Below are 14,729 nucleotides of genomic sequence, written 5' to 3'. Positions count from 1 at the left end.
CTGCTCCAGCTTGCCCTTCCTCCCAGGGAAGGAAGGGGGTGCTGTGGGTCACACCCATGGGGCACAGGATGAGGGGTCACGTGGGTTTCTGTAGACTGCACAGGCAAGGGGCAAGGAAGCGACCTGGAAAACCAAGAAGAAGGAAGCGAGGATCTCAGTTTTCAGGGCCCTCAAGGCTAGTCGTACTGTCCCCAAGCGGACCCCTTTCTAGAAACCACTTCTCTGCCTGGGATTTGATAGGGTGGGTGCTGTTCTGGCTGGAGTTTTTCTGAAGACCGGATTTCAAGTTCCTACAGGTTCATACGCTTAGGATTAAAAGTTCTGCATGTCAAAGCTGGGCACTGGTGGCTCATGCCTGGCCTGTCATCCTAGCTCCTCAGGAGGCTGCGATCTGAGGATCACCATTTGAACCCAGCCCTGGCAGGAAAGTCCTTGAGACTCTTATCTCTAAGAAACTATTCCCAAAAAGCCAGAAGTGGTGCTGTGGCTCAAGTGGTAGAGTGCTTGCCTTGAGCAAAAGAAGTTCACAGACAGCGCCCAGGCCCTGAGTTCAAGCCCTAGGACTGGGAAAGAAAAAACAAAAGTTCTGCAAGTCAGTGTCTTAACTTCTTCTTATCCTGATGTTGTATGGGAGTCCCAACTCTGAACCCCGTAGACCTGTTTCTTGAACACTTACTCACCAGGGATTGAAGTCCATGCAATGGGTTTAGGAACAAATACAAGTTTTCTCTGGAAAACAAAAGTAGGTTTAAGAAAGATTATGAGATTATGAGGCTTGGCTAGCATGAACCCCCCGTCCCCCACCCCCCCGCCGTTTTGTTTTTGTTTTTGTTTCCAGTACCAGAGCTTGAACTCAGGGCCTTATACTCTTGTTCTACCTCCTCTCCACCCCCTGCTCACAGGTAATGCTCTACCACTTTGAGCTATGCCTCCAGTCCAGCATTTTGCTGCTTTATTGAAGTTAGAGTCTCTTGGACTTTTCTGCTTATACTAGCTTCAAACCATGATCCTCCACACCTCAGCTTCCCAAGTAGCTAGGATTATAGGCAACAGCCACAGGCCACAGCTCTGCTTCTTCGTTTGATATGAATTGCATTTGAGTTACAGTGGTCACTGAGGAGAGGAATGGAATGATTCTGCACCTATTTTCCTCAGCCTTGATTTTTGACCAGAAATCCAGGCCAGGTAGCAAGTATTAAAGGGCCTCCAAAGATGGATGAAAGCCACAGGAAGATGGACATGGTCAATTCCCTGTGAAAATATCTTTACAGATGACCAGAGCTATATCCAGCAGGCTCAGAACAAGGTTATCAGAATGTTAAGCTTTGGCAAGTTGTTTGATAGGTTTTTGTTGTTGTTGTTGGTTTGTCAGTCATGGAGCTTGAACTCAGGATCTGGACGCTGTCCCTGAGCTTTGTGTTTCTCAAGACTCTACTAGTTTCTCAAGACTCTACTAGTTTGAGCCACAGTGCCACTTCCAGTTTTCTGGTGGTTAATTGGAGATAAAGAGTCTCACTGACTTTTTTGCTCGGGCTAACTTTGAACTGTAATCCTCAGCTCTCAAGTCTCCAGAGTAGTTAGAATTACAGGTGTGAGCCACCAATGCTTGGCTGAGGTGTTTGATGATTTTAAGCCCCTTTCTCAAAGCTGCCATGGTAGACACAGTAGGGGGCTACTTTGCCTGGTCCTGTGAGCTCTGGGTTCCTTACCTCCCCCTGGCTCAGTGAGGTTTTTGTTCTGCAGTGGTGCTCTGCATGGGGCAGGGGCAACACATACCACACTTGCTGGGAAAGTGGAAAGTAAGAAAAATGCCTTCAGAAGTTTCCACCCATGCCTCTGGGCTATCTGGCCACTTTCGAGGCGTCTGGTGACCGGTGGGAGAGTATATGCGAGCACCAAAGCAATGACCTCATGTCTGAGTCTTGCTGCAATATGAGGTCAGCCCCAGAAACAACAATTTCAGAAAAAGGACCATTTTCCACCCAGCTTATGCTGAGCCTTAGTGATTAGCATTTTCTAATGATCTCGAGTTCTCAGCCTATATGTGTTGGTAGGATGGAAAAAAGCCAAGGATCTTTTAACAGAGTCTTGCCCAAACCAAACCAAAGGAAAAACCAGGGAGTGAGGAGCAGCAAGGTGGGCACGGAGAGTAGGTGAAAGGCGCAGAGCCGGATACGCAGAAACAGGCACACACCTGCCTTTTCTGCCTCCCCTCGCTTCTTCATGGCTGAGGGACCCTGGCCCCATCTTATCTTTCCTGGGAGAAGGGACTTCAGATGCATAGGTGAATTCTGAATGGCAAAAGGGCCCAATAATTGGGGGCTTCATGCTACATGCCCTTGTGAGAAACCTGCTCCAATTCTGCACCCTGGTTCTCTGACTAGCCCATAAACAATCCACGTTCCATTGGTACTTCTTATCAGCAAAGAACCTGAACCACAGGTGTTGAAGTCAGACAAACACCTCTTGCTCTGGAGGCCCAGGAATTTGAGGTAGCTCATCAACCTCTAGATCTTCTGCTGGACAAGGACAGGTGACAGGGAGGGAAGTGGTGAGCAGGTGTTAAAGAGGAGGAGGAGAAGGAGGAGGAAGATGACAAGGAAGATCAGAGTTTGGTATTTGGGGGTATAATATAGGAAGGAAAAAAAGTGTGGGTTGTTTCTTTCCTCTTAGGAACACATGTAGAAATCAAGGAAGATGCCTCAAAGTAGCCAAAATATGAAAGTTCCAGAAAGGTAATTGTTAGTGAGGCCAACTGCCAGGGTTATGTCTGCAAAGGCTTTTGAAAATGCAGGAGAGAACCAGACTGGATGGCTCACATCTGTAATCCTAGCCGCTTGAGAGGAGGAGATTTGGAGGAATGAAGTTTAAGGTCATCTTGGGCAAAAAAGTTAGTGGCATGCCCATCTCAACCAATTAAAAGCTGGGTGTAGTGGAACGTACCTGTCAGCTATGCAGGAAGAATAAGTATGAAGATCATGGTCCAACTCAGCCTGGGCATAAATGCGAGACCTTATTTTAAAAATAACTACAGTATAAAGGGCTAAAGTCAGGAGTGGTAGAATGCTTGAGTAGCAAGTGTAATGTCCTGAGTTCACACCTAAAATAGTCATATGAGGTCTGAAATTTAAAAACAAAAACACTTGCCCCAACTTAGCACTGTAGTAGCCTTTTGAGGAATGTTAGACTTGAAAGAACCCACAGGGAAGAACTTTCTAATGTGCGAGTGTGTGTGTGTGTGTGTGTGTGTGTGTGTGTGCGCGCGCGCGCGCGCATGCACGCACTAGGCTTAGGGCTTGAACTCAGGGCCTGGGCACTGTCCCTGAGCTTTTACTTATTCAAGGCTAGCACACTACTACTGGAGCTACGGGTAGTTAATTGGAGCTAAGAGTCCCTATTGACTGTTCTGCCCCAGCTGGCTTCGAACTACAATTCTTCAATCTCTGTCTCCTAAGTAGGTGTGAGCCACCAGCATTTAATCAGTTGATTTGTGCTTTGGTCATGAGACCCTCAGGACAGATCTCCATCTGTAGGGCTGTAGGATGAAAGACATTCCATCCCATCCATGGATTCTACTAGGCCAGAAATGTAAAATAAGTGATGTATCTATAAATCTGTCTTTCTAGGCTTTTGTAGAAAAAGGGACACCTTAGAGGCTAAGTTCTATTTATACTTTCTCCCAAAGCCATTAACTTGTCTGGTTGTCTGGGAGGAGGGGATTATAATTTTAAGTTTAATAGGCCAAATTAAAAAAAAAAAAACTAATGTATCTTCCAAAATAAGAGAGAAATTGCAATGTCTTGAATCACTCTATGTACTCTGCTGAAAATATGCCAGAGTGTATCTGATCTTCGTGGAGGTGTGGGCTCCTCACCAAAGTTTCATTAGGATGAAGAGGCTGGGACTGGTCAGGGTGGCCCCAGTTCTTGGGGTCACACTGAAATTGGCTCAGGTGGCCAGCACCTGCCCAGGTGTCATAACTGAAATTTACGTTGACGGGCGCCCCCTTGTGGACACCATGTTCATAACTCTGGAGTCCCCATTTCAAAGCCAAAGCCACTGAGGCCTGGTCTACTCCAGGAAATCAATTGAAAAGCATCCAACCTCAGCAAAAACACCTGCCCTGAGCTCTGAGCAGCCCACCTCTGCAGTGCCAACCTGCAGCCTGGCCCTAGCTTCAGAATGATGAAGTCTTCCGCATTGAGGGTCAGACCACTTTCTCCACAGTGTTGCTGTTTTTATTTGTACCCAGAGATAAATGTTTTTCAAAGACTTTTCTGTGGCCTTCTGGAATGAGGCAGATTAAACCAAACATCCCCTCACCCCACCCTTTTTTTGCCCACAGCACCCCAACCTCTGGGCCTGATTGGCAGCCCCACTAGAGACTCTCCCAGATATACCCGCTGAGCACAGAAGAGGCCCAGGGAAAGGAAATGGGGCCCCTGGCAGGCAGACTGGACCTCTGGGGAGTCAGGCTGCCCATCCCCACCTGGCAGTTCAGCCTTGGGGCCACTGGGGGGAGTTCAGGGTTGTTTGAGAACTTGAAAGTTCCTGGGCAGAAGGAGCAGCCAGTAGAAGAGGTTTTGTTTTGATTTCATTTCATTATTTCATTTTACAAATGAATTGGGATTGTGCATCTGTCTGGCCTAGAAAACATCATAAGAAAGTACATTCTCAAACGGGTGGGGTGACATTTGCCAACTAGAGAATGAAATATTTAGTGTGATAGGAAGATCACCGAAAAGGTATCCATCTTGATCCTTGTTTTTTAATTTCATACTAATGGAAAACACATTGTGCGACCTGTGGGCTTTCCACCTGCATCCTCAGATGGTGATAGGCCTAGCAACAAGCCAGGGTGGTGTATTGTCCCTTCCAGGCATCCGTCTGCACTGGAAAGGAGAGCAGGATTACAGCAGTACAAAAGACAGGGTGGGCTGGACTCCATCATTTGTCAGCCAAGTCTGATCAGCCCTCTGCCCTCCTCCAATGTGCGCTCAGGGAGAGCAGTGTCTGCCACGCAGAGAAAGGACAAGTCAATAGGCTGGCTGTGGAGGGGCCCGCTAGACTGTATGGTAACAGAGTCTAAGGCCCAGACAAAGGCTTTGGCATTAGGAGCCTTGCTGCCCTGCTCCAGGTGTCCCAGATGAAAAGCACGTTAGGCAGATGGTTCTCGGGAGAACCCCAGAAATCCCGGGGTTCTGCCTCGTCCACGCACAGCTTCCCTGCATCCTCATCTTCTACGTCCCAGATATGGGAGACTCAGAGGGAAAATTATTCTTGTCTTAGGCATTTCTCTTGAAAAAGATCATTCTAGACTAAGCATTGGTGACTCACATCTGTAATCCTGGCTACTCAGGAGGCTGAGATCTGAGGATTGTGGTTCAAAGCCAGCCTGGGCAGAAAAGTCTGTCTGTGACACTTTTATGTCCAATTAATCAGCAAAAAGCCCAAAGTGGAAGTTTAGTAGAGCTCTAGCTTGAAGCCCTGAATTCAAATCTCAGTACTGGCATAGAAAGATTGGGGGGGGAGGGAGGGAGAGAGAGAAGGACAGGGAGAGAGAGGGAAGGAAGAAAGGAAGGAAGGAAGGAAGGAAGGAAGAAAGGATCATTCCAAAAGGTCATTCCAATCTCACAATACCTACTTCCTGCTTTCTAGAGCAAAGTGTGCCCCAAATCAAAATATAGACATATATGCATGCCTATAGATCCACATATACATTCATACATAGACAACCAAGTAGACCGATGTTTTAATTGAATGAAGTATAATATATAGAGAATGGTAAACAGCACAATACACAACTGGGAAATCATCACAAAACACATCTACTCAATTATGTAAGCAACCCCTGCCATCAAGGAGAAGAGAAACTTGTACCTTCTCTCCTTCACCCCCACTGCTCCTTCCCAACCTCCCTCCAACCCTGTCGGCCAGCCCCAGAGATGAGTTTTGCCCATTGTTTTGCTTTAGCCTGGAGGCCCTGAGGGCTGCTGGCCTGACAAGTTTTGTGGAGAGACCAGGATGAGGTCTTGTTGCCTGCACCTTCTGGCTGTGTGATCTTAGGCAAATGATCAACTTATCTGTGTAGTGGTCTCATGTACTGCACAGAGGACAATGCACTAGCTTTCCTGGCCTGTGAAGGACAGAGTGAAGGAGCAGACAGGGTGTCTGGCACACTGGGTATGGTCCGGAAGCAGTGCTTCCCTTCCTCCCTGCTCTCGCCCATTGCCAGGTGAGGTCAGAAGCAGGGGAGGCCAGCTCAGGTCAGGCCAGACAGATCTTCAGGAAAGGAAGAAGAAATCCAAAGCCACCCCGGAAAAGGAAGCCAGACTCCAGGAAGGGCTTTCTTATGGCAGAGCAAGTTTCCTTAAGAAAACTGCGCTGAAGCTGTGTGTAAGTGGCTCATGTAATCCTCGTTTCTTGGGAGGTAGAAATAAAAGAAGTTTGAGAGACTCCATCTTGACCAACAGCTGAGCATGAGTTTTCATACCTGTCATCCCAGTGACGTGGGAAAGCCCAGGCACAAAACAAGACCCAGTCTCACATAATAATAAACAGAAAAGTGCTGGTGAGTGCTTGCCTTGCGAGTGTGAAGCCCTGAGTTCAAATCCCAGTACTACTGAAAAAAAAAAAAAGAAGAAAAGGGGGAAGGGAAGGAAAAGGAAGGAAGAAAGGAAGGAAGGAAGGAAGGAAGGAAGGAAGGAAGGAAGGAAGGAAGGAAGGAAGGAAGGAAGGAAGGAAGGAAGGAAGGCAGGAAGAAAAATAGGAAAGACAGAAGGAAAGAAGAAAAACAGAAAGAAGTAAGGAAGGAAAGAAACAAGAAAGACAGAAGGAAGGAAGGAAAGAAGGAAGGAAGGAAGGAAGAAAGGAAGGAAGGAAGCAAGGAAGGAAGGAAGGAAAGAAGGAAGGAAGGAAGGCAGGCAGGCAGGCAGGAAGGAAGGAAGGAATACAAAGAAAAGAAAGAGGAGAGAGAGAGACAGAGAAAGAGAGAGAGAGAAAGAGAGAGGGAAGAGAGAGGAAGGAATTTGCTTTGCCACCCTCTATAGCCCAAGGACCAGGCAGAGGGAGAAGGAAATGTGGGTCCCCAGAGAGAAGAGAGGCCAGTGGCCCCCAGCCAGCCCCCTCTCAGGGGAGGCTGCTTCTCCTTCCCAAAGTGAAACCTGAACCAAAAACAGTCTTGGGGCAAAATTGCTTTCCTAGGTTACCATGAAATATGTATTTCATGCAAGCTTTGGGGAGGTCAAGGACCCTTCCCTTGGCTTTCTGGGAGTTTCCTGTGGCTTCACGTGTACCCACAGACCGGCTTTCACCATGGGGAAATTTGATACCTGTGGTTTTTCTGAGCTTCGTGCTCAAGGCTAACTTTGCACTAATGACTTGGGCTTTTGCTCCGCAGAGACCATCATTTTTCTTCATTTGCTTGGGCAGCGGGTTCCAGCCTGAGGGAGAGAATGCCAAAGACAGAGGCACACATTCTCCATCTTACCTTGTTAGGGGTGTTTGCATTCCCTTGGAACGTTCCATTCCATTTCCTAACCAGCTTCCAGTCATGAAGGGTTATTTCTTCTTGTCGCAGAACCCATTTGTAGCTCTTCTTCCAGAAGAGGAGATGAATGCTTGGCAAGCTCTTCGACACAAGGACTTTTCCCTGGGTCATTGTCTGTCCCTGTAGGAGAAAGAATAGAAAAAGACATGAGGATTACAGCTAGCAACTCTTGATCATCATTTACATGGTTCCATCATTATTACTGTTTTGTGCTATTCTAATTCATTTGTTGGTGCTGGTACTAGAACTTGAACTCGGCGTCTTGCTCTCTGGCTTGGCTTCTCTGCTCAAGGCTAGCGCTCTACTGCTAGAGCTACACTTCCCACATCTAGCTTTTTCCTGGCTAATTGAAGATAGGAGTCTCATAGACTTTTCTGCTAGGACTGGCTTTGAACTCCTATCCTCAGATCTCCGCCTCTTGAGGATTGCCGGCCATGAATCATTCCCAACCTTATTCTGATTTTAAAAAACCAAAAACAAAGCTTAAGTTTCACAGCAATTGCATTAGGTTAAAGCTTCTATGAGGCTGTTACGTGTGAGGCTCAGAGAAATGAAGGAAGTGGATGGGTGTTCACAAAGATGCACGCTCACTAAGCTGGTCAGTGGTAAGAGGCAGATCTAATTTTACACCCTCGTTTGCATAATAACCTACATTCGGCTGAAGTTGTAAAATGAACTTCAGGATCATCACTTGGTCATGGATATTCCATTCTTTCCTTAAGAACGGAAATCGTCAAACAGAACTGGTTGGGGCTACTGCATTCAGGTGACGGTGTCATTTCTACAGTGTTATCCATACTCGAGAACTTCAGCATGGAGCAGTCTCTGCGTGACCCCTGCCCCTCCTGATTTTCATTTGGGAATTGTTTCAGAACCTTCTAGAAGGGGCAGTCACCCAAGCCAGAGTCATATAGCCCCGGAAGTTGGAGACTGTATCCTCTGGCCTGGTGTGGGCACATTTTTCTCTGCAGCTCACAACCAAATACCCACAGCTGGGTGAGGCAGACACAGCTCAGCCTCTGCTTCCCCTCTGTGCCTGCAGACTAAGAATAAGCGTGGCTGACAGCCCATTTCCAGCCTGGCACCCCGTCAGCCCCTTGGCCCCAGGCCCTATGAAAAAGGAGTTGTTTAGAAAGTCTTTCTTAGCCTCAAACACATCTGTTGAGCTCATGGTAGCCTTATAAAAAGCAAATTCCAGTCCTCGTTTTTGATGGCTCTTTAAATTTTTTCCTCAGGAGAATTATGAGGAGAATCCTAAAAATGCCTACACGTGACACAGTTGGACTCTTTGAGCTCACTTTAAAGGAGAGAACCAATCTAGTGGTGAGGAGGAAGGACCATGCGACGTTTTGACACGCAACAAGACCCAAATGGCCCTCCCTTCAAAATGGGGAAACTGAGGCCTGTTTGAGTGACGATGTAAAGATTTCGTCTCCACTCTGGGTGACAGAAATGTCAGCACTTAACTCCTTGTGCTGAGTTGTCTTCTCTTAGAAACAAAGTAAGAGTAAAAAATAAAACCCCATTTCCAGAGCCATCATCCCTGTTCCTCCCCGCTCCCAACACCTCTCCACCAAGAACAGAGCCAAGCACCTGGCTCCATCGGTAACAGTACCCAAATGTACGCAGGTGAACGCAGAGGCTCGGTGGTACTTATTTCTTCCCCAAGGTATGGCAGACCACAAAGTATGGGACAAATCTAACCATGGAAAAAGCACAACAGAAGCTAAACAGACACTGTGTTCATTTGATAAAGTCTAAAACATTTACTAATGGGTCTTTAGAGGAGAAAATGTACCAACCCCTGATCTACTTCAATCCCTTCATTACTCCAATGAAGAAATCGATGTAACATTACTTAGCCAGTCATCAATCAATGAGTTAGTAAAAAGTCTAGGCGCTGGTGGCTCACACCTGTAATCCTAGTTACTCAAGAGGCTGAGATCTGGGAATTGTGGTTCAAAGCCAGCATAGGCAGGAAAATCTGTGAGACTCTTATATCTACTAAACTACCAAAAAAAATCCCAAAGTGATGCTGTGGCTCAAGTGGTAGTGAGCCAGCCTTGAGCAAAAGAAGCTCAGGGTCAACACCAGGCTCAGAGTTCAAGCCCCAGGACGAGTACAAAAAAATGAAGAGCCAGGACACCTGTGCCTATTCATTCTCCATCCGGTTTATTCTGTGGCACAATGCCTAAACTCTGCAGGGTACGAACATGGCTCTTCAGGAGGGGGCAGACTTGCCTCCCCATACATGTCATGTTCTAGCTTATTTGGCCCTAACTCCCAAAGTTACCAAAGTCCTAGGTGGTTGATTCCAAGCAAATAGGTCTCATTAGCGTTTTCCTCTCCTTTCCCTTCAGGAGTACTCTGTCCTTCTTATCCTCTTTTCTCTTCCCCTCCCCATTCTCTTCTGATGCCATCTCCTAGTCTGGATGAAAGAAAAATGTTTTAGTTCTAACCTGTATTAGTCAGCTTTCCATGACTATAACAAACGACTGAGACAGTCAACTTAGTAGGAGCAAAGGTTGATTTTGGTTCACAGTAGCAGGGATTGATTGGCTTTCTTACTGTGGGCCTATGGCAGTATAGCATAGCGGGACCTCCCTTGGTAAGCCACCATTTCCTTCATGAATAAAACAACAACAGTAACAAAAACAAAACAGGAAAGAGGAAGAGCTGGGGGAGGGATATCCCACAATCCCCTCTGAGTGCACCACTTCCAATGACCAGAAGACTTACCAGAGGACTACCTCTTAAAGTTCCCACCACCTCTCCATAGTACCATGCTTGGGACCAAGCTTTTCAAAATACATTGCCTTTGGGGCAAAGTTCTGGATCCAAACTATATCATTCACTTTTGCCTTTGTTCTTTTCTTTTATCTTTGCCTTACAGGTTCACTGCTGGCCTATAACACAACCTCCCACACCGACCAGTCCTCACGACTAAGTGTCAAAGAAGGTAAGTCTACTCTCTCGTGGGCTTGGAACTTAGCTTGTACCAAGCATGACACAGCTCCATTTGCTTAGCCTGGGGTGGGAAACTTGGCATCTGTAGACCAATCCCCTTGTTTGGGTCCATTTTGAGTTTCTAGCATCCAAGAAAAGAAACCAAAGAATTTCACTCTTGTGTCACTAGTTACAAAACTACAGCATCAGGAGGCTTTGCGATGTCCGTAGTAATCTTATAAATAGAACTTGAAGCTTTCTTTCAGGAGAGAAAATGAATTATTGCGCTTTGCCCAAGCAGAAATGGTCTACTTTCTGAGCCTGAAGTGAGAGGATTCTCAAGGAGGTGATCAAATTTACAGTTGAGGGTTTTAGCATGCCTACCTTTTAACAAATGTCAACCATGTCCATTTCATTTGTAAGCAGGTAATTTAAGGATATGGTCTGGTCTAGTTTTGTCTGCTTTGGTTTGGTTGGGTTTGATTTGATTTGGTTTGGTTTGGTTCAGAGAGAAAGAAAACAGTATCAGAAAATGATTCGTGTAGATGAATCTAACACACATCCTGTTAGTGTTTCTCAGCGTCTTTATTTCGGAAGCAATTTTGTAAGGATTGATCCAGATACTGTGTAAGATTTTAGACATTTAAACAAGTGAATGATTCCTAGAGGAAAACAATGTGACACCATTGTTAGAAATTGGAGAAGTGGGAAAAATTCTTAGGGGAAAAAGAAAATTCCACAGAGAAGGGATTTCTGAGTGAAGGCCCAGGAGCAGAGGGGAGTTTTATACACATGCTCTTCCCCCATCCTCTCCTTCCCTCTCTTTCTTCTCTACATCACACCTCTCACCTTGGATGAGAGCCCAATTTTCACTGTGGGCATGCGCTGCATGTGCTGCCTAATAATTCAGAGAGACATAAACTCTTCTAAGGGAGGAGAGCATTTCATCCAAAATCTTCATAGGATGTAGAGGTTACAGAGATATCAAAGGTCCAGGTCATAGCTTCATTCACACAGGACTTGTATTTCTTGTTAACAATTCATAAGCCAGACACCAGTGGCTCACGCCTGTAATCCTAGTGACTCAGGAGGCTAAGATCTGAGGCTCCAGGTTTGAAGCCAGCATGGGCAATAAAGTCCATGAGACTCTTATCTCCAATTAACCACTAGAATACCAGAAGTGGTGCTGTGGCTTAAAGTGGTAGAGAGCTAGTCATTAGCCAAAGAGCTCAGGGACATCATCTAGGTGCTGAGTTCAAGCCCCATAACTAACAAAAAAAAATTGTAATTGAGCTCACACCTGTAATCCTACTCAGGAGGCTGAGATCTGAGGATCACAGTTCAAAGCCAGCCTGGGCAGGAAAGTCCGTGAGACTCTTATCTCCAATTAACTACCAGAAAACCAGAAATGGCACTGTGGCTCAAGTTGTAGAATGCTCGTCTTGAGCTGAAGAGCTGGGGGACAGTGCTCAGGCCCAGAGTTCAAGCCCCATGACAGACCAAAATAAAAATTATAATTGGACAATAAAGAGATACAATATAATGATCTGCTTTTAGATGACAGTGTGTTTCTCCTTAGATGACTGTGTTTCTCCTTAGATGACTGTCTTTCTCCTTTGCTTCCTTCGCTCCTGCCTCATCTGGGTGGGCCAATCTATTTTCCACTGCTGCTTTTTCTTTCCAAGTCAAATGTATTGACGTCTCTATGGAAACTGAAGAAGGATTGTTTTAGTCTTCATTCTGAGCCACTTTTTTTTTCCTTGCTGACTTATTTTAACATCATGTGAGGAATGCCTGTACAATGAAGCCATGCCACCCCTGAACCAATTCCCTGTTCAAGTGCAGGGGCTGAAGGGAATCAGTGAGAGTCAAGCCAGCCAAGGCTCTGGAGCGCTTTCTTGGCTCTTGAAGAGATGATCAGGAGCCACACAGCATGAGAGTGAGATCTCAACAGCCAGAGGCCTCTGCTTTGCTTTACTGTATATATCCAGCTTTGTTTCACTTGCAGGTTTGGAAGGAAGCAAGAGAGAGAAAAAGGCAACCAACCATGGAAGGAGTAGAAGAAAGGAAGAAGGGGTAGAAGGAAGGAAGAAGGAAGTGAGGAAGGGTAGAAGGGTAGAGAGAGAAAAGGAGGAGAAAGGGAGGAAGGGAGAAAGGAAAGAAAAAAGAAAGGAGGGAGGGAAAGAGAAGGAGGGAGGGAGGAAGGAAAGAAGGAAGGGAAGGAGGAAGGGAGGGAGAGAGGAAGGAAAAGAGAAAAGAAAGAAAAGGAAGAGAAGAAGAGAGGAAGGGAGAGAAGAAAGAATAAAGGAGAGAGAGAGAGAGGAAGGAAGGAATGGAGGGAGAGAAGGAGGGAGGAAGGAAGGGAAGGAAGAAGGGAGAGAAGCTGGAAGGGGAGGGAAGAGGGTAAAGTCTCTGAATGGCTGTGTTAGGATTCAACACTGCAGACTACAACCTTCTGTCAACAACCATTGGGGCTCTGGTGCTGGCAGAGCCAGTGGGAGATTTTCTAGCATTGGCCTTAAAACATGTATGTCTAACCTTGTTTTAGTTTAAGAACCAAACCCACTGGGCTAAGTTGAAATGTGTTGGCCTAACCATCTCCTTCCTCTCCAGGACCTCAGGCCTCAGTTCTCAGCCCTGTCCTCCACCTTCCAGGCTGGCTCTGCTTTGTGGGTGGGGGAGGGAGCTTTTGTGTCAGGAGACTACATTCACCGTGCTGGGGCTCATTCAGGGCAGCTCTTTCTGGTCGGGTAGCAACCTTCTTCTGACATGAATTAACTGCAGCATCTAGACAGACGCGAGTGCACGGCCAGAGCCCCATTCAGGTGGTGCCTGGCATTTATCTCCCAGCATCAGGGCCCTGGCCTCTAGAGATGATTAAGTCTGAGATTTGCAGGTGCATCTTTTGTCCCCAGGAAAGCTGTGCACTTGAGCTGCCGTCTCCCTCTAGGGAGGTGGGCTGAGGCTGAATGACCCACTGTGCCAAAACATAAAGTGCATTAGCAAGACAAAGCTAAACAGCCTTTCCTCACCTCCTCCCTCTCTCCCACTTCTCCATCTCTCTTCTTGTCTAATAGCTATCTTTATTTCTTTAATATTAAATGGACAAAAAGAAAGAGAAGACATCACCATGCAACCTTGGTTACCTCTTCTTTGAATAAGATGCACTAGTAACCTCAAAGTCAGAGCTGAGCTCCAGAGCTGTGTGTGTGTGTGTGTGTGTGTGTGTGTGTGTGTGAGAGAGAGAGAGAGAGAGAGAGAGAGAGAGAGAGAGAAGCAAGAGCAGGTGCCCCATTAGGCACAAAGGAAAGAAGTTGTGGAGATGATTTAGAAACATTATTAATGTGTCTTTAGAGTTGGTATGATTAGAATGCCTTTCTACTTTAAAATGGTGCCATTGCTCTTCTAAAATAAATGACTACAATCTCCAAAGGTTATTTGTGCCCAGGAAGATGGCTGCATTTTAAAAATTAACTTACAATGATCTTTAAGTAGCTCCTGAGGGAGTACCCAGCTACCTAGTAGTGGAACAAGGGCTCAAATCTAAGTTAGAATATTAAAGTTCCCTTGCTTCACTAATAGTTAATCTCATAGAATCAGAGATTGGAATCTTGGTACCAGAGGTGAGGGGGTGGGGGGTTGTGGTAGAGAGATGATGGATGCAGTTAGACTGGAGGAAAAACTTCCTATGTTCTATAGGACAGGCAGGGTAGCTATGTTGGACAACAGTTAATAGATATTTCAAACTAGATACTAAAGAAAATTAAGTAATCCCAGGGGCTGGGAAGGTGGTTCAGTGGTAGAGCGCTTGCCTTGCATGCATGAGGCCCTAGGTTCGATTCCTCAGCACCACATAAGCAGGGGGAAAAAAAGCCGGAAGTGGTGCTATGGCTCAAGTGGTAGCGCATTAGCCTTGAGCTGAAGAGCTGAGGGACAGCGCCCAGGCCCAGAGTTCAGGCCCCATGACCGGACCTCCCCCCCCCAAAAAAAGAAAGAAAATTAAGTAATCCCAATATAAGTAATGATAGATGTTGGAGGTGACAGATATGCTAATCACGCTGATCTGATCTTCGAACATTGAAAACATGCACACATATAATGTGTAATTATATGTCAGTTAAAATGTAATGTCCCAGGGCTGGGAATGTGGCTGAATGGTAGAGTGCTTGCCTAGGATGTATGTACCACATAAAAAGAAAAGCCAGAAGTAGCGCTATGGCTCAAATAATAGAGT

General features: G+C 46.2%; 1 protein-coding gene across 1 annotated transcript in view; it reads left to right on the top strand.

Moving 5' to 3' along the window:
- Fli1 (Fli-1 proto-oncogene, ETS transcription factor) overlaps positions 1-14,729 on the top strand; it is a 122,788-nt gene that overhangs the window by 82,285 nt on the left and 25,774 nt on the right. The window contains exon 5 of the mRNA XM_042674848.1: positions 10,443-10,508. Coding sequence (XP_042530782.1) covers positions 10,443-10,508 — 66 coding nt within the window. The remainder of the gene's footprint in view (positions 1-10,442; positions 10,509-14,729) is intronic.

This window comes from Dipodomys spectabilis, unplaced genomic scaffold (genome assembly GCF_019054845.1).
Source record: "Dipodomys spectabilis isolate Male_0828 unplaced genomic scaffold, ASM1905484v1 ptg000023l, whole genome shotgun sequence".
In the NCBI taxonomy this organism is placed as follows: Eukaryota; Metazoa; Chordata; class Mammalia; order Rodentia; family Heteromyidae; genus Dipodomys; species Dipodomys spectabilis.
Note: the sequence above shows the minus strand (reverse complement) of the source record. Positions and strands in the feature narration are given on the sequence as shown.